Source organism: Larus michahellis, chromosome 6 (genome assembly GCF_964199755.1).
Source record: "Larus michahellis chromosome 6, bLarMic1.1, whole genome shotgun sequence".
NCBI lineage: Eukaryota > Metazoa > Chordata > Aves > Charadriiformes > Laridae > Larus > Larus michahellis.
The window spans coordinates 37,251,702-37,271,924 of NC_133901.1; the positions used below are offsets into that span (position 1 = coordinate 37,251,702).

Below are 20,223 nucleotides of genomic sequence, written 5' to 3' on the forward strand. Positions count from 1 at the left end.
AGTGCTACGAAAGCACTTTGATATAAAATCTCTTAGAAGCTCTCAGTTGGGAAGTTAAACTCATCAAAGGAGAATTTTAGATGTTGTTCTGAATATTCCAGCCCTTTTTTCTTGTGGTTTTGTTTTGTTGCAAACCAACAAGGGAAAGGGAACCCCCACAACTGTTCCCTGAGAGAAAACAGAAATTTGGCCAGCCACCCTGAAATGTAAAGAACTACTCAGGTTGTGCAGACAGAGTTCAGATGGGTTTGGGTTATGGGTTTTCTCCCTCCAGGTCCTGGCTTGATTGCATCCTGGGGCAAGGACACAGGGCCGGGCTGACAGCAACCGGCACAAGGGCAGCACAGGCTGCCCTGCCTGGGGCTGGGATTCCCTCCTTTGGACGGCTCAGGAGGCTCCTCCTTCCATTGCACCAGATCTGCTCACCCTCCACCAAACCCAAACCCCATCACCCAGATATGCCTCTACCTGTCCCATCCGGCGTGCTGCGGACAAAGGTGGGCAGCATCTTCACTTTGGCAGTCTCATGCGTCTTCTTCTTCAGCCCCGCTTCCATCTCGGCCCTCATCCTCTTCTTCACCTGCAGCAGCTGCTCGTGGGTGAGCTTGAACTCGGCCAGCGTCTCATCGATGAGCCGGTGCTGTTCCGACAGCCGGTAGGCCACCGCCGTCACCATCGCCGCTCCCTTCCCGCTGCCGCTCTCCGACAGCAGGAACCGCACTTCAGAGTCAGGCACCAAGCGCCGGGTGGTTTTGTGCAAGCGCCGGGCGTACCTGCGGGGAGGGGACGCTGCAAGCCCACCACCTGCCTTGCCTCCCCCACCACCCCCCAAAATCTACGCTGCTGACACGGACCGACCGCAAAGGGGAGCAAGGAGCATCATCACACCCAAACTAGTTACAGCCTCCCAAGGAGGAAAACTGCCAGGGGAGAGCAGTTCTTCCCTGCGGCCTCTTTTCTCCTGAATTTCTAAGAAAGGCCAGCAAAAAGCAGGAGGGAGCATCAGAGTCTCATCCCCTGACCCAAGATGGGAGAAAGCCCCTGGCTCCAAGGCTGCTCCCATCTCCTTTCCTGGGGCCATCAGGCTGTCCTGAACTCACCGGGTTAGATTGTGTGGGGAAACAGTTCAGAAAAAAAAAGTTGCCCGTGTATTTTATCTTAACACACCCCAGACCTGCCCATCTGGAAGAGCCAGCCAAAATGGCATTCTTGGAAATTTTTTTGTTTGCCAAAAATTTTGTTGTTCTTTAACTAAGAAAAATATATTATTTTTTTTTCAACAAAATAATGAGAAAATGAAATGTAAAACATCTTTCTCCTTTGAAAAGCTTCCTCGTAAATGACACTCAGCCCTCCCAGACAGCTCCAGTGCCACAGTATGTCCTGTACGCTGGGCTTCTGCTCCCCTTCGGTCCCCACAGGTAAATGCCAGAGCCCAGACTGGAAACTGACTTGTTATCCCCAGTTACTATTTACTAAGTAAAAGCCTTTCACCATGTGCGCATAAGCCACACCTCCACACTGCATAGTTCTTTATTCCGAACTTGGAAACCCTTACGCAGGTGCTGCTGCTCTCCCAGTGCACAGATTCACTCCCAAACACCCGCAGCACTGGGGCTTGGGCACTGGGGTTATTTTTGACACTAAGACTCACACCAAACCCTGTTACCAGGACGAGGTACACCCATGGCAAGAAGAGCTCAACTTCCTCTCCAATTTCTACATAAATCTAAACAGCTGTTCGATTAAAAATGTGACTTTCAAGGCAGTGAAAAACAAGACAAAGCCCATTTTTAAAAGGCCACGGAAATGTAAGCACCAATTTTTTCCCCCTGGTTTCCAAGTATATCTTCACAAAAGACTTGAAAAAAATAGGGTTCAGCACATTTTCAAAACAACCGAGCTTAAGTTGAAAATGGAGATCAAGATGCATTAATGCAGGTCTCCTCAAAGCCCAAGCCATGGGCACAAAGTAATATTTTGTACCAAGAAACTCTCCTTCCAAGAGGTCTATTGAGATCCTTTAAGGTATGTACTCAAACCACCATAGTTTTCACTGATACTGCAGTATCCAGTTACTCAGGGGTTTGATTCTTTTCTTTGTGGTTTTGTTGTTTTGTTTGGGTTTTTTGTTGCTTGTTTTTTTTTTTTTTATAATCTCACCCTACTTCTTGAGTTTAGGACATCTCTCCTTTCCACCGAGCTCCCCATCTCAGACCAAACCCCACACCCATGGTTTGGGTACCTCATCTCACACCCAAACCACGTGCCTGGGTGACATCTTGGGGTTACACGCTCGACCCTTTCCAAACCAGAAGCCGTGGCAGATGAAGAGTATTAACAGCAGGAGCAGAGGGACTCACTGCGGATGCATCTTGTAGAGGGAACCATCGACCCCCACGGTGGTCCGGAGGCGGCCAACCCCTTTGTTATCCCGCAGCTGGTTGAGGATGGCACCCAGTGTGGAGGCTACCAGGTTGGCCGAGCGGAAGGACACAATGGTGCAGACATGCTGGACGGCGATGCAGTCCTCATGGGATGGCTCCACCCCCAGGCGGGTTAAAATTTCTTTGGCTTTGTTCAAACCTTCTTTGCTCCTACAAAGAGAGAGCAATAAAGGGTACTCCTTAATGGAAGAGCTATAAAATGCAGGACAGAGGCACATCCAACCATGGGTGTCCCTGCCTGGGGTTTGAGAAAGGGATTAGAAAGAAAATTTCTTAGAGATCTGGACTGGGAAGCTCCATGAGGCTTGAATTGAAATGCTATAAATATGCATTCATTCACAGACAGAAACAGCTTTCCATTAAAGCCCGGTACAAACAAGCCACCTACAAACCACGCAATTCAAGGTACTATAGCAGCCACCCTACGGGCAGGACGACTACTCCCATGTGTACCCAAGAGCCTGCCATCCTTCAAGTTCATTTCCCACAAGGCAAGAGGTACACCGTGCCATTGGAAACCTGTCCAACAATAACCTCTCCAACGCTGCCCACATTTTCATTGTGTCAGATGGTCAGACCAAGTCTCATACTTCAAAAGCAGAAGCATCCCCCACGTAGCTCAGGCTGCAGTTGGTGCAACAGCACGGGACCCATGACAGCTCCTTCAGCGCACCCCCAAGAAAGGTAGCAACTTCCAAACACTTTTACAGACCTGGAGGAATTAAAATGCTTTTTCATCACCCTGATGCTTTAGACTCCAAACAGCTTGTCCTCTCTGGAGCAAGACACGCCAGCCGCACAATTCAGCACAGGTCTGTGCACACTCCTAATCCCACGCTCGCTTGCTCATATGTCTCCATAAATTAAACCCAGTCTGAAAAAACCTAAGTGAAGGTTGTCCAAGTGATTTCATCCTGATGGCTCCCTTTTCAGACTTTTACAACCTCACTGAATTTCTGCCTCTTGTGCTGCATTTTCCCACATCAGCACCCAGCCTGAGAGCAAAGTCTCTGGCAAAACTTATCCAACATCCACCTCGGTCGTCTCCCAGACAAAAACAAAAGGAGTATATCTTGTCATTACTAACTGCACTCCATACATCTTTTTAAGGACTCTTGCATCCTGCTAGCATCAGCTAGAAATTTGAAGCTGCACAGGGATGTGCTCCCCACTTATAATCAAAGTGCTCTTCAGGGAGTGAGGTGGGATTTCAGGGCGAATTTTGCGGAATTTCTCCATAACTGCATTTTTCTCATTGTTGTTCAACATTACGTTGGTCCATGACATGGACCTCTGTGGTTAAGACGAATGAACACGCACATTTCATGGAAAGCTGTTCAGATAGGATGGTCTGCAGGGACAGGAATGAAACGGGGCCGGGGGCAACAGGCATTGGAGAAGTTACTGGCTGTTCCCTTGGCATTGTGCTCGCAATCAACAATACATGTGCACCAAAGTCAGCAGCACTTCGAAAAGAAAAAGCCAGCCCAATGACTACAGTACAAACTATCCCAGTGATGTGAATTTTAAAAACATGGGGGGGGGGAAGAGCCGGTAAGTACTGACCAAAGGGGTGATGACACCATAAGAAACCAACTGGCGCATAGCTCAGAGGTCACCGTGTAGCACCCGGCACTGCCTACGAGACTGAATGCTCTGCCTTGTCACGCTTGTTTTCTTTCTGCCCAGCGATCCCGTGGATACAGCAAGGAGCGACGCAAGTATTTGCTAGGAGGCACCAAGCCAATTCACTCCTGCGTTTAGCTGCAGGGTAGCAGCTTCTGAGTTTTTGTGAGGAGGGTGAGAGGTAGCACAGTCTGGTAGGCTTTTTCATAGCTCCTCCCAGCACAGAAAAAGGAAGAAATCTCAGGGAGAAGGGCACAGGCCGTCTGCTGAGGGTCCCTACGTGCTGGCTCTGCACCTGCACTGGAAGATAGCAGCCACCCCCAGCGCAACACATCTCCCCAGAAAATGAAGAGAGATGCTGGAAAATTAACATTCAGAGTCCCTGTGATCCCCAGGGGGGTGAAAAAGGAGAGGTACTCACTTTTCTATGGCAGAAACATGCTTCGTCTCAAACTTTCCTTTGGTGAGAAGCTCAGGGGTGATTCTCCCCTCAAAGAGCAGCCCCTCCTTGGCCATCTTCACCAGGATAAGCCTCACCAGCTCCCCCATGTACAGCCCACTGACCATCTTCTCAAACCTGCAGGAGAGGACAGCAGCGGTCACCCAGCTGTGCCACTGCACCATCCGGCCCAGCCTGCAGTTTGCCTCACCGTGGGCAAAGCTGAACTGATGAATTCATAACACAAGTGGAAAAGGGAGCACGGAGCGGAAAATAAAAGCAGCAAAGCTTGTAACTGCCTCACTCACAGCTGCTTCCCAGGATTAAGGGATCCACGGTCGATCTCTCGATCAAACTCGGTCCTGATGTCTTCCAGTGAGCCATCATCTCCGAAGGCCCCCCACTCCGTGTTAATGCACATCCTGCCCTCGTCCCCTTCCACCAGGTCAATGTGCCGCATCTCCTCCATGTAACAAGCGTTGGTGCCAGTGCCTTTAGGGAAAGGACATCAGAAGGTGCTAACCAAACAGGCCAGGCAAAGGGAGAAAAGCCACGTGCATGCTGCAGCAGCAATGTGCATTACCAATGATCAAGCCAACTTCACAACGCTGGTCATCAAAACCACAGGTCATCATCGTCCCAACGGTGTCGTTCACAACAGCCATGATATCTGCATCGTAGTCCTGATGGAGAAAAAAATATGTTACTCGAGCCATATGGCTTCTTTGGAAAACACTGCTTGTGTTTATCACCGGTTTGCTTATATCAACTAATTTCACAAGGAACAGGAGACAAGTAATTTGCCTGAATACCACAGCTCATCTTTTTAAATATCACCAATTCCATCTGCCAGATCCCAATCCCACACACCCAAGGAGACAACGAGACCAGACTAATGCACCAGGCAAGCGACAAAACAGCAGTAGCGTAATTCTAGAGAGCAAAGACCTGCTCTCACATAAGCACCCTTAGGCAGGAAAGAAGAGGGCTATACATGGGGGAGGGAAGAACTCTGCAGTTAAACGTCATGGAGTAATTTGATGCAGTTGCTTGAGAAGGCAATCTAGAAAATATTCCCAGTTTACTTATTTCTCATAGAATTCACTTAAAACGTCTAGGAGTTTTATTTCAAGTGAAGATTTGAGTACAAAAATATAAACAAATAATGCAATTAAGCAAGCTATCCAAATGACATGCACTCGTTCCTTTCCAGCTTCTTCAGTGTTTTATTCTACCTGATATCAAGTCTGATGATAGTAACTGACTAAAGTAATGTTGTTCGGTGACAGTAAAACTCAGGTTTGTGTAAGAGTCCACAACCGCCCAAACAGACCAAATACTGCCCAGTTTCCGATGAATTTGGATGCTGAGTAAACAACACATCACCTGGCTGCAAGCATTATGCAAACCCAGATTCATTCCATCTCACGCTCAGTGCCTTTTTATTTAAATCAGCAACCTGGTCACCTTCACCCTCTATAAAATCAGCAGTGAGAAACTCACTGAGCCTGAAACCCCCCTTTCTCTTCTACCCTGCTCCTCTCCTGCTCCCAAGCAGGGCAGTTGCACAACGCGGCTGAGCCCAGACCAAAAGCTGTGGCACGGACACACAGCACTTTCTTAGTTTTTGGAGAGTGATAAAACTGCTGAAGGTTGCCAGCGACAAACCACAAGACAGTAACTCAGTCATGAGCTACGAGGAAAATCACAACTTCCACATCACGACTCTGACATCACCCCATCTTCCCAGCAAACGGCGAAACTGCACATCTTCATGCAAAAAAGCAGAGCTGCGCCATCACTCAGATCACACACTCAACTCAGTGATGCGAAGGGTGGTCTCTGACAAAGAAACGCCAGTTTGCTGCTCTGATACAGAGTTAAAAAAAAGAACGAAGTACAATTTACCCCACGTTTCTTGATGGCCCTGTTGAGCAGCCTCACAACATCTGCTCCCTCCACTCCACTTGCTTTGAAGCGCTTCGTCCAGGTTATCAGAATACCCTGATAAAACAAGAAAGCAATATTCAACAGGATGCCACACGACACAAATTGATTTTTTTTTTTCCTTAAAAACAAGATTTTATACTCCAAATGCCTCTTCAGGTCTCTTTTGTACGACCTAACAACCCAACCTGAGACAACTGGAGGTCTTTGATTCTCATTACAGTAAGCTGAAAGACGGGACATTGTTTTCCCCTCCCTTGTTAGAAACTGGCTGGTTTGCAGTTTGTATTTTCAGCCCACTCTTCTCCCTGCTACTCCTCGACAGTTTTTCTTGGAAAACCATTTAATCCTTTTGGGCCATGGAAATTGACTGCTTTCAGAAAAAGCTGACTGCGCGGGACTGGCCAAAGAGCAGGGATGTGATGTTTGTACACCCAGGACTCAGCTGCAGCGGGGATCAGGCTGCTGCACATTTGCTGCCTGCGTCCCAACTGTCTGGGCTTGTTTCAGTGGGGGATCACGTTCTTGGGTCAAGGCAAATGGAAATACTGGAAACGTAGCAATGTGCATCCCCAACTTACAGCGTGGACAAAAAAGGAAACCCTGGTATTGAATTCTTTGCCTGCAAACTGTCATAAAGAGCCTGCAAAATCCCCCAAGGTGATAAGTACATCTGATTTTTTTTTCTACTTGGCTAATGCCTAGCTGATTCAGAGCATTCCATATATAAGTAAATAATAATAAAAGAAAGAAAAGCGCATTCACAGTAGTCAACAGGAAAAAAGACGCAAATCAGCTCAGCTTTTCATACCCATCACGATATTCACATCTATCACAACAAGAGTCCAAGAAGCTAAAAACCAGAAAAGCTGAAGCCTATAGACACAAGCAGCCATTGCCGAGGTGTACCTTTGCCCGTATCTCAGCTTAAAAGTCAACCACATGTCTTGTGCACATTCACCCTCCCAACTGCGATAGCATTTAGCCCTGAAGCTATGGGGGACAGAGGGACTAGGGCAGCTCTTTCCAGACAGGAGCTATTCCTACCACTAAACCACAGTTTGCATAAGTTTTGCCCCTGTGCCATCCTCATTAGCGTCATTTTGAAATCCAGCAAAGCCCTGTGGTGCTGCGCAGGAAAACCATGGGCCAAGCTCACTCTGTGGGCATAGCTTTAATGGTCAAAAAGGCCCCTCGGTCCACGGAACTTTTATCATTCAGAAAACGGGTCAAACCACGCTGGCAAAGAGCGGCTCTTCTCAGTGTGAGCAGCCACTTGTGCCAGGAAGATTTTTTCTTCTCCAGCAAGGCCTCGGCACACAGGGAAGAGTCCTTGGAGTGCAGCAGGGTTGAGCGGGACCCAACCACACAGTGGCCACCTCGTCACTCTCGGAAAAACCAGGGACCCCCTGCCTCCTTCTGCTCACCAAGCATGAGAAACCAGCACTCCGGCAAGCACAGCCCTGCAGGAGCAGCAATCCAGGAACAAATCTGTCCCGCAGAATCCCAAGAGAACATATTTTTCAAATGCCCAAAATACCACAAAACCTCTCAGAAAGAAAGTCCACTCTGCCACTGCTCATCCCCATGTCTCTACAGGTGTCCCCAGCCCATCCCACACGCTACCTGCCTGCCCAGACTGGAAAGCCGCACCAAAATCAACTCTTCTCTTCTCAACTGATTGAGAAAAAGGCAGCCCTCTCGTTCTCAGATACATTCAGACCCTGAGTTAGTAAGCCCCCTTGGTTTCAGCTCTCAGCTTGCTCAAAAAGTATGAAATGTAATAAAAACCGTGTCTCACCTGGCCCTCCTCAGCACCAACACCTGGGGAGCTGTCGCACCAGGCTAACCTAGAGACTTGCAAGCTAGAAAAGGAGGTCGCGCTTTAACACTGCAACCTCTTAGCGTTTTGTGCGGATTTAACTTTCCTGCGTTAATTGGCTACGCCAGTGCCACAGCAACGCTGTACCAGGACACTGCCAAGTCATTTGTGATATAATGAGCAAAAAGGAAGAAAATATCATAGCATCCTTGCCACGGGGATCTCACCAGTCACTTCATACAATGCTGGTTATTTCCATCCCTTTTTTAAGCACGTCGCTTCCAGGTGCCAGCGGCACAGCTCAGCACTGCTGCTCAGGAGGGAGATCCTGATCTCCATCAGCATGTTCGGCAAAACCGTGAAGTTCAGCAAAATCTGAGCAAACATTGTTGGGCTGGGTCCTTCCCAGTTATGCCCCATGGAGAGGTGGAAAAGGCCGCACAGGAGGCAGGCAAAACCCCTGCCGTGTTTACACAATAAACCATAATACCGAGGAGCTCAGGCAGAGGCAGAATGAAACATCGGTTGGCTCTTCCTCATCTGTTAACCAGGTCTTTCAGACAGAAACATAAACACAAAAATGAAATCTGACAGTGAAATATAAAGCACTCATTTATCCCAAAAATGAGACCTGTCTGGGACACTGCTTTCAGAGCAGCATTTTCGCAACACGGTAGCTCTTCTGCGTATTAAGAATAAGAAAATTGTGAAATCTTCTTACCTCGTCTAGCTTGGATTGTCGACATGGGAAAGAAAACGTAAACCCTACTGGCAATTTCTTGTCTTTGATTTGTTGTTTCTCCATGAAGTCTCCCAGGCATTCAGCAACATGATCAAAAAGCTGTAAGAAAATAAAAAGTGTAAAACCACCATGATTAGAGATACAGTTTCAGGGAGAAGATATTTCCAGCAGCGTATGAAAACCGTATGGGGTGAGGGGAAAGGGGAAAACATCTGCTCCAAATTTTTAAAGATATATAAATGACATAGCTATGAAAATACTCTCAGGCAATGTATATTAATATCTTAATAATTAATAAATTATGAAATACATTGTCCTTTTATGCATCTAATTCTGCATGGAATCTTTTACACCCATATAAAAATGCTTTTCCTGAAACAATCAGCATGTGTCTCTTAAGCCTGCCATAACCCTTCTACTTAACATTTGATGAGAACAAAAATCTTCTTCTAACCTTTCACTGACAGGAAGGAGCATCTCAAAAGAGCATTTGGGATCCAGCCCCACATGAGGTTGAGCACTCCTACAGCTATGCAGAGAAGATCAACATCTGCTTCACTCAAGCGCTGCTGAGACCAAGAGAGCCAGCACTTTGCAGAAGCCACCCAAAAGGACAAAAACTCAAACCTATTCCTAAAGCACACAACAAGCAAACAAAAAGGAGACCCAGGGGATTTTTCTAAATATTTCACATGTTCTGAGAAACAACCTGAAATGGCAACGTTTTCTGCATTTTTTTTATAATGCTGAACTATGCAGGCAGCCTGCAGGTACCAATTCCCACCCAGCCACCTCAATGGCATCCCTCGGCGGTGCCCTGCAACAATGGTGCCATCTGTGCCCGACAGCCGGGCCAGGTGCCAGGCACGCCAGGGAGTGCAGGGGCTCGAAGGCAAGGGATGTCTCTCCCACCAAACTATTTGGAAAGCCCCTCAGGGAGATTTGCAACACTCACAGCCAAAATCAAGCCTTGGTGATTGAAGCAACAGAAATATGCATTTGTATCTAGCAGGACCAAAAAGCCAGACATGCCTTGAACTGACCCATACCAGAAATGGATGTCAAACCTATTAACAAGTCATCACCTGCCCCAGAAGATAACTGTGCTTCACATTTTAACTCCCTGGAAAAAAAAAAAAAAAAAAACAAACCAAAAACCCACATCCCTATCTGCAGCACTGGTGGGATAAGGCCAGGAAAACTGCCCAGAAGATCAAGGATAATAGGGAGGGAGTACAAAAAGATATCTGTTGGTTGCAATTAGCCTGCACGGCTTTATTAAGAACAATTTACAGAGCCTTGGAGAGATGGGAAAGCACTATAGACAGGCTGCAGCAATTACAAAAAATGAAGAGGAATATTCGCCGTTCGAAGCAGACCGAGAAGCGGTATCTGTAACATTCCAATTGAACAGAAGACCTTGAACTCACTCCCTGAAATGGGGTCAGATTTGATTAAGCAGAAGTACAGTAGTTTCCAGGGAAAAAGTTGCCATTCATTGTCCCAGGCAAATCAAGGCTATTTCACCGAGCGCAGGCAGTGAAACAGCATGGGAAAGCAACCCACGCTGCTGCGCTCCTGTAAGACTACTTTCAGCTGTCCAGATGAGGGGGAAAGAAAAAGGAGTTATGAAAAGAAGAAATACAGTTAAGTAATAAAATATGGCAACTTCTCCATGGGAAACACAGAAATAACAGGAGCGCACGTTTTTATTATTCTTTCCATGCGAAAGTATCTTGCTAAATGTTAAAGGAGACATCCCTCAACACTAAATACTCAATCCTACTAAACTTTCAACTGCTCCCAGGATTACAAACGATAACCAGCGGCCAACCTCAAACCCCGCAGGAATTCAGAGAGCAGGAAGCAGAAATATTGACTGTAGATTTTGCTACAAAAATCCCTGGGCATTCCCAATGGACTCCAGACGTGCCGAAGCTCGCCTCCGTGAGCTGTCGCGGCACGCTTGCTGCAAGCAATGCACGCCGTGAGGCATTAGGGCTCCAGGCTGGCAGCGGGGCACACAACCAGAACCTGTCCCGCAAATGCGGTTAACTATTAGCCACGTTCTTGACACCACAGTAGCAGTGTGTAGTCAGTGGTGCACGGTCTGGCTGTGCTACTGTTTTTAATAAAGCACAGAGGGGAGGCGTTACTCAAAAGGAAAAAAGAAAAAGAGGAGGCATTTATTTGATTTTGCTACCATTGATGGTCGTAAGATTTTTCCTAAGGAGACAGGAGGAAGCATCTGTATGTGCCAGTGCCCAGATTAACATCCAAACCTTACAAATGCCAAATAACTTGGACACGACAGTAGAGGCATGTGGATTTCACTAAAGTAGGGCAGGCGAATTGAGGAAAAACCTAAATTCCCATCCACCCACAGGTGTACGGTAGGGAACAGTACGAGCCCAATAGCTTATCAAATGTCAAAGAGATAGACAGTGCAAATGCCACTGCCAAGAGGAAATGACCAGTCAGATTTTACACCTTTATAGACCTGAAGCTACGCAACCACGAGACACTGAGCAATGTGATATTGGGCTTCATTACTTCCTCTGGCCATGAAGTTGCCTGCTCAGGTCGGGCTCCAAGGAGTCTCCACAAGGACGCATTTGGCTGGCAGCCAGCAGACTTTGGCGAGCAACTGCAGATCTGAGCTCAAGCTCAAGCCCCTGAACAGGGAAGATGTAAGGAGCAAGGAAACCACAGCTTCAGGTTCGGAGAACCTGCACAACCTACCTCCAGTGGAGGCAGAACACAAAAAGCAGCGCCAAAATCAAGCCTCAGGCACACTCCCATTTGCTGAGCTGACACGGAAAACAGGCTTCTTACAAATTTTAGACCTGCTATTACACTGATGAAGTCAAGGAATTTTGCTCTTGACTTTGACAGGGAACCGTCTCTGACTGGCAAAGCTGTCAGCCCATGCCCGATAGATGGGCAAAAACAGACGTTTGAATGCAATGAACTAGAAAATATCAAAACAAACCCTGCTAGTGAGGCATGAAGCCATAAATCACAATTCCTTCAATAACCTGATTATATATTAGGCTTTAAGAGTATAACTCACTGAAGTTAATGACACAGCTTGCTGAAAAACATATTAGCAGCCTACCTCACGCCGGCAGTTCAGTCCAAGCATTCCACTAATCTGGCTCAGAGATTTCAGAGAACCTCAACCGTATGCATCAGTCATAAGCACCAAATCATCACCTGCCTGCGCAGCTCCCGGGCATCCCCCATGCTTCCCTGTGAAGTCTCACAACAAGCGTTTTAGTCATGGCTGGGTATTGTCATGGGGCAACTCCGAACCCAGACGCAGTTCTGATGATGATTCCGGTTCTCCTCTTCTTTTCCTGGTACTTAAATACCCAAAGCGACTGTCCCCCCAGGCACAGTGGAAGCCTGGCAAAGCCTGTCAGTCTGAGCTCCATGCTGCTGGTTCCCGACAGCCAAATGGCCTTCGGATACTTAAAAATTAAAACATAAACGCAACAAAGCCCTGGAAAAAATGCAGGCCTGATGTCTCCTTTCCTGGGTTCTCCTTACTACCTTTACCCTGTCTCCATTGAGTCTCACCTTTAAGTCAGCCCACCTTGCCTTCCCGGGACAGACACGTGTGGGCAACCCTGCTGCTTGTGGGTCTCCAGCTCCCGACACCCCTTGTCGATGGACAAACAACAAGACTCCAAACCTGCCTCCAGACAGCCCACCCGACCCCCTGCCTCCCTCTACCAGCAACAGGCAGCTCAGCTCAGCTCCCCTCCAAAACCGTTCTGTGGGAAAGCTGCTTTTTGCCAGAAAGGGAAAGCCCTTTTGGCCAGATAAAGTAATAATGTTGGCAAAAGTCTTTACAAGAAAGGTATTTTATTGCTGTGATTCAGATACCACAGCAATGCTTATATCGGAGCTACTTATAAGCCATGATCATAGAACAGTTTATCATAGAATCACGGTTTGGGTTGGAAGGGATCTTCAAGACCATCTAGTTCCAACCCCCCTGCCCTGGGCAGGGACACCTCCCACCAGACCAGGTTGCTCCAAGCCCCGTCCAACCTGGCCTTGAACACCTCCAGGGATGGGGCAGCCACAGCTTCTCTGGGCAACCTGGGCCAGGGGCTCACCACCCTCACAGCAAACAGTTTCTTCCTAATATCTAATCTAAATCTACCCTCTTTTAGTTTAAAGCCATCACCCCTTGTCCTATCACAACAGGCCCTTTTCAAGAGTCCCTCCCCATCTTTCCTGTAGCCCCTTTAGGTGCTGGAAGGGGCGATAGGGTCTCCCCGGAGCCTTCTCTTCTCCAGGCTGAACAACCCCAACCCTCTCAGCCTGTCTTCATAGGAGAGATGCTCTTACACTCACTATTGCATAAGAATGCAGCAGCAGTTATTAGATACATATGTTAAGGGTATTCAAGTTGACTACAGAAAATATATTAAGGGTAGAAATATTGTTTGCACAGTTTTTTTTTTTTCCTCTTTTATTTATTCTTCTGAAACAAGCTATAAGTTTCCCCACAGGTCTCTCATACTGCTAAATGGCACCTCATTCTAGTAAAAAGTGTAAAAAACTTGCTTTTTCCAATGATGAAAATTACCTGCTTTGTCTTACACTGGCATGGAGACAAATCTGTCAGTAAAATATTCATTGCAATCAACTTCCTGATCATAAAAAGAAAAGAAATTCTTCCAAAAATCCCAATTTGAAATCCAAGTAAATGGATCCAAACTTTTTTCTATTTTTTGGAACATGGGAGACTTAAAAAAAAAAAACAAACCTCTACCATTTATTCAGCAAAAATTAAGTTGAAGTTGTGCCAAAACAGTCTGTCAGCTTCCTGTAATTTTTCTAATGTACTTGTACTTTTCACGAATGCTGAGTTGCTCAGACTGCCAGGACAGATATGTGGCTGTCATGGGTATTTCTATCCCTCATCTAACATTACAATTGCAGGGTTGGCCATGCTCATAGCTTACAAAGACTAAGTTGTTTTCCTGCTCTCCGTTCCTATGCGTGGAAAGTAACTTTACTATAAAAGTCAGAATTTTTACTCCTAGGCCTTTTTCTCCTCTAAATCAGCCAAACTCTGATACACAATGACAGCAGATTTGCAGCACTCATGCATGCTCTATTACGCTAACTACTGTTTATTTATTTTCAGTATCAACAAAGAGCTGTAGTTGAGTCCGTGCACACTGGAGGTGCGACTGTTAAGATGCTAAGGTCATTCTTGTCGTGTTTTTCTGAAACGGCACCATGAAAGCAGCTAATCTTTAGAGAGACATCCTAAGGAAGAGGGTGCTTACCCGTGTTCCACTGCCATGCATGATATCTTCGGGCGTATTATAAATTTCGCTCTCCATTTGTACGGTCTGCTTTTTTTCATGCGATACCTTCACCCGGAGAATTCGGAAATAAGAACCACCAAGATCCAGTGCAATGAAATCTCCTTTCTCTATGTGGAAAACAAGACAGGAGCAATTAAAAAACATACACAACACAAATCTGGGAAACATCAAGCTGTGTTAAGTACAATGCACAGGCAAACGCCCAGTGCCTACAGCAAGGAAGTTCTAGCTGCAGGGCGTCTGTCAACCTGATTCCCTGCAATTTAACATGAAGTTGGTGCAATGGCAACGTCAACCACCATTGGTACACAGGCAACTGCAGTGGGGGTTTATCCAAAAAGAATGGACTAACAGTGGGCAGCCTGTATCCAGATCTCACGATGAAGCTGGCAGAGCAAAGATCTCAGGAGAAAGCCAAAAAGATGTTGAAAACAGAGACAGTGCAATGAAGGGATGCCAGACCACTGATGAGCAGTCTTTTGCTGTAAATGAACCTGTGTCATTTTGGCAAATAACAGTGAATGGTGGCTGGATTGTGCACTACCCTAAAATCAACAAATTACACACATTATTTCACCCCCTGAAGCTGAGATTCACAGCAAACTGCAGTCAGGTAACAGAAGTCAGAAAAACTGCAGCGAAAAATCACGAGGCGGCCCTGCACTGCTGTAGGAGTTATTCAGAAGTTACCATCCCTTGCACAGAGCTCCTAAATAACTCCCTGGGAGCCAGGGAAAGAGTTAGGATACCTCCGTGTCCCTCTGTGGTAGAGAGGGATATGGATTTCAAGGTCTGAAGCCACATCCACTACCTCCCCACCTCCACAGACTTCAGGGTGCAAGTCAGGCATCAGGGACGCGTGTTCTGGCTATCTGAGGAATGACACTTCCAGCACCCCCTGGAGAGCAAGGCAAATAAACATATTTGACTGAACGGCTTATGCTATCTCGCCTTATCAAAGAGGGTGCAAACAAAGACCGTGATCGTTAAAGTCTGCAAAAAGGTAACGTTCAGGGAAGCAGCACGCACACCTTATCACACAGGAGAGCGTGCCTAGGCTGAAGTTAATTGCCGAGGCTCTGTGCAAGCATCCCTGTCTGCGCACAGCATCCCCGGGGCTGCTCGGAGGGCAGTGAAGCAGAGGCGCATGGCGCTTTCTCACCCCAGTTTTCTCATCGATTTGTACTTTTCTGCGGTGTCAGAAGTGCCCCAAGGCCACATCAGAACAAGCTGCCTCTCCATCGATGCGTATTGCCAGTCCCATCCTGCGGCTCTCTGGCCTCTTTTCATTCTGCCTTCCAACCTTAAAGTATGACTTTGGGAAGGCCATTCCCAACATCGCCATTTTTCCATTTCTACTTAAATTCAACGTGGAAAGACCTCTAGTGGTTGGGAAGACCTCAAACTTCAACTCAACTCTCAGAGCTCTCCGACCCCACACTATCACCAAAGTATCGGGTACGCAATTAATTCACAAGGACTTCCAGACCCAGACTTACCCCTGAGGTTACCCTGCCCAATCTCAGACAAAAACTCCTGAAGTCTGGCTTAGTGAGCTGCTCCTCCTCACTACCCCAAGCACCACCAGGAGCCCCATCCTGCTCAGAAAAGGCCGTGAGCTGCACAGGGCACCCCTCAGGGCAGGAGCTCTAGCAGGAACAGCCTAAGAGAGGCAAAGACGCCGCAAAAGCCCTTATGGTTTTTCAAGGTTGCAGTGTAATACAGAAACAAAACGCGGTCACGCAAGAAATCACAGAGAACCTCCGTACAGAAAAACGTAGCTAAATGACAGTGGGAGCCCCCAACTAACAATCCTCCTAATTTTACTGCATGGCAATGCAACTTTTCCTTCTTGCTGGGTGAGACATGGGGAAGCTCCGAGTTTGCCGAAATACAGATCTAGCAGCGCTTCCCTGCCTGTTTCTGAGCAGCATCACTTTAAATGTCACTTTGTTCCAATACGAATGTTATTTAAAACGTGAACATACCCAACCTGTAGATGCAGTTCCCTTTGTCGGGTTCAGCATAACAAATTCTGTAATTCATAACCCCCTTCACCACAACAAGACCGAAAGCAAAACACCTATCACAAGTGTCTCATTAAGCCAAACACTGGAATAAGCTTCATCATCCAAGTATCACTTGTCGAATGCAAACCATTACCTCCAATAAATAATGGAAAAATCAACACTGGACCAGATGGCCCTTTTTCAAGCCTAAACGCACTTTGGTACATACCTCAAACAAATACTGCACTTCAGAAATATCTTCCCTGGCAGTAAATTAACAGATAAGCTTGTTTGATTTTCAGCACGATCAAGCTCATCGCAAGACAAAATTTATTAAGAATTATCCTTTTCAGTTAAAAAAAGAATGAACTCTGGATTAGAATGCAAAGCTTTCTGTATGCAAAGTAGCAGTTTTCTTTCAGTGTATTTCAGGAATTAAACCCAAGTTTTAAATTAACCCAAATGTGAATTAAACCAAGCAGCACTTAATCTATGCTTTATAACACCAAGATGCAATCAAACTTGCTATAAATTAATCTAGGAAGATCCTTTGAAAGCATTTTGAGTTAGCTTGAGATACCGTTCTGGGCACTCTGGACAAAAAAAAAAACTTGTGGCTTTCGTAAATTAAGCAACTCTGAACGAAGCAAAAAAACCTTGCTAACAGCAACATCTCCAGAGTCTCTAAAATTATCACTCAATAGCTCCTTGTTAATAAACTACACAAGCACAGGTCTGAAACTAAACAACAGTATTTTCCTGAACAGTCAGCTCTCATAATAATAACCAGACTCAGAGGAAAGAGCTTACAAGGCAGTAATCGGAGAGGGGCGAGAGAAAAGGGCAGGCTTTCAGCCTCTGGCTTTTACGGAGGGACAGCTGAAGGCAGAAACTGCTGTCGGCCAGGAGCCGAACCCATGTTTTGGGCACAGCAACACGGACACGTCCGCGAGGGGCCCCCCAGAGCCTTGCGGGAACGGCTGAGCCAGACGTAGCAGGCACATGCAGGTGAGTCAGGGAAAGAAATGCCACGACACTCACCCACAGCAAATATTTCTCATACCTGGGGTCAGAACATGCCTTTCCTAGGCAAATGATGGCATGGTTTTGCCTGCATTTCCAACAGCCATCCAAAGAGACACTTGCAGCACGTACATACAGACGATTATGGTGCTATACAGGAATTGCCCTGGGCAGAGCACTGCCTTGCTCTCATCCATGCTGCACAGACCCAGAGAGGCCGGCAGGAGCCAAGTGGGCACACGATCAAGAACCGAGCACCCCGCGCACACCACACGGGGTTGCTTTTTTAAGTAGGCGTGTAATGCGTGATCTGAAATGAAAGCCTTGACAGACAGGCATACGCTCCGACCAGGGTCACCCACCACTCTGGCTCACGCTCGGTCCCAGCAGCATCCAGCAATCTCTCTCGCCTCTCCTGGCCAGATCCGCTTTTCCCCTTGCCATATTGCATCTCCCCAGTTTGTGCCATGGAACAATTCGCAAAATTATTTGACTCGCCGCAAGCAGCTCAGATTTGCAAACCTGCAGTGCCTGACAAGAGCAAGGTCCTGGGGACAGGTCTGTATTCAACTGAACTCAAACATGCAGGATGGAAAAAACGGGGATTTTGGAGTCAGTAAAAATGCTGGGATTCCACGCAAAATCTCCCAAGCCACCTCACCTGCAAACCCTCAGAGCAACCTCTGCCTGTGACCCCGCTGTGTGTGGGCAGCTTCTGGCTTTCTCAACAGGCTGCAAATTTCAACACAACATTTCAACATAACAGCCAGGAGCGCTAAATTAAGGGAAACACAGGATTCAAGCTTGTTCTCCCTTTCATTTTTTTTAGATGGAGAATCACATTTCAACTAAAAAGCTTAAGGTGGCGGAAAGCAACAGCAAAGCAGAACTATCAAAGATTTCCACCTGCCAGACAGCACCAAGTAACACAAAGCACCAGGCTTCACGTTCTTTCCCCCTATAAATTCTTGATTTTTAACTCAAAAAAGCCTCAAAACAGGTAACCGCATTATGCAGTTGTTGCAACTGTGCAATTTCTGCACACAGGGACATAATTGGTGGTAGGCACCAAACTACAGTTAACCAACCAATGCTACACGAGAAGGAAATCCAGTGTCACCACTGAATAATAAACACTATTATATACTGATTATAAACACATTTATGTACTCTATATATAGTAATTATTTTTTTATAAACACTAAAATAAGTAAAAGGGGCAATCTTGGTTTCAAATACCAACGCAACATCTTTTTGCTCTCTGATAGCTCTCCGTGCCGCTTTTATCAGGTACAGCGAGCACGGAAAAACCGAGTCCTACCTCTGGGTGTAAAAAACCTCAGTACACCCAAGCAGCAGCTTTAGAGCCACACGCTGCAGCCTCCTTGAGTTCTGCAAGTTTGCCCTAGACCAGCCTGCGAGAGGTAGCTACGAAACGCAAAACGAGTGTCAGGAAACTCAAGTTCAGCATATAAGGGTTCACATTCCCACTGGGGAAAAATAAGGGAGAGAAGCGATGTTGCGTCAAAGAACAGGTGATTAAAAGGCACTGTACTTGTTAAGACTCTGGATCACATGAATATGAATTGCATAAATCAAAAATCTTCCTATATAAAGTATTGATTGTTGGCAGACTAATCTCAGCATAGATGTATTGACTGTTGCTGGAATGACTGCTAGGAAGGGCTCTTCCTTTGGCATCAAGGCGGGTTTGACACAGGAAACACAAAATCCTGCATCACCTGTGGGATCAGACCGGCACACAAAGGGGAGGTTGTCTTTGAAACGTTGCCTGGGCTTGTCAGAAAGCAAGTTGCTCTTGGTTTTGGTGAATTTCTAAACAAGTGCACCTTGTTTAATACGGAAAACAAATACTCAGCTCCTTACCTGAACCATCAGGAATGGACCTCACAAATGTCGGAAGCATCTTCACTGTAGCTGTTGGGTTAAAATCTCTGGAGAGGCCGTTCTTCATCTCTCTCCTGAAGCGAGCCATAATGTCTATCAGCGTTTCGTCAGAGAGCCGCATGGCGTAAAGGTATTTATCAATCTGGGGAAAAAGACAAACACCACCGCGGAGTGAAAGACTGCCCTGAGGTGCCCACGTGGGGCTACACCTCTCATTGCAAGAATAGCGTATAGCCCCAGCTTGGCCCCCGGGCTCTGGCCAAGCTGACAACACAGCCGTACACTTCGTGCCCTTGTCTTTTGACTCAAAATCAAGGAAAATGTGGCAAGTGAGCTGAGGCCCACCCCATCTTACTGCCTTCCCAAGGCAAGACTCAGTCCCACATCACTGCCCCCTCTTTTCCTCCCAGAACAGTTTGCCCACAGCCTCGCACCGCTACGTCCAGCCCTCGTCCCACTTCTCAGCACTGCTGACTGCCCATGAGCTGAACGGCTGAAGGTAAAAATCCCTCTTTTAGCGCTTTGTCCCCACTGGGGTGACGTGGGTGTTGCTGCATCCACAGAGGTGCCTTGTATTTAAAGTCTTTCCCTGCGAAGGACTTGCCACAGCGGTTTTGGGGCTGAGAAAAGCCCTTCTGTGTAACAGACCATTTTCCCTGTCCCACTCCAAAGTTATCACAACCAGAGGGCCAGGAGAGGCAGAACTCGGCTGTGGGCAGGTAGCATCTTCCTCCTCAAGGTAAAACATCAAATTGAAAGTTGTTGACTTCTCCCTTGTGGCTTCCCAAGACAGGAACTTTCTTTACCTCCCTGGAAAAAGGAGGCAGTTCCGGTTTTCCAATAGTGTTGTTTTCTGTAATATTACGCGCATCTTCATCATCAGGAAGAGTGAGAGATGCTTTGATG

The 20,223-nt window shown here is 46.8% G+C and overlaps 1 protein-coding gene across 1 annotated transcript in view; it reads right to left on the bottom strand.

The window, feature by feature from the left end:
* LOC141745271 (hexokinase-1) overlaps window positions 1-20,223 on the bottom strand; it is a 39,198-nt gene that overhangs the window by 12,809 nt on the left and 6,166 nt on the right. Inside the window, exons 2-10 of the mRNA XM_074592700.1 lie at window positions 19,297-19,459; window positions 14,336-14,484; window positions 9,003-9,122; window positions 6,421-6,516; window positions 5,096-5,195; window positions 4,821-5,004; window positions 4,495-4,650; window positions 2,364-2,597; window positions 469-773 (exon numbers count right to left, since the gene is read on the bottom strand). Coding sequence (XP_074448801.1) covers window positions 469-773; window positions 2,364-2,597; window positions 4,495-4,650; window positions 4,821-5,004; window positions 5,096-5,195; window positions 6,421-6,516; window positions 9,003-9,122; window positions 14,336-14,484; window positions 19,297-19,459 — 1,507 coding nt within the window. The remainder of the gene's footprint in view (window positions 1-468; window positions 774-2,363; window positions 2,598-4,494; window positions 4,651-4,820; window positions 5,005-5,095; window positions 5,196-6,420; window positions 6,517-9,002; window positions 9,123-14,335; window positions 14,485-19,296; window positions 19,460-20,223) is intronic.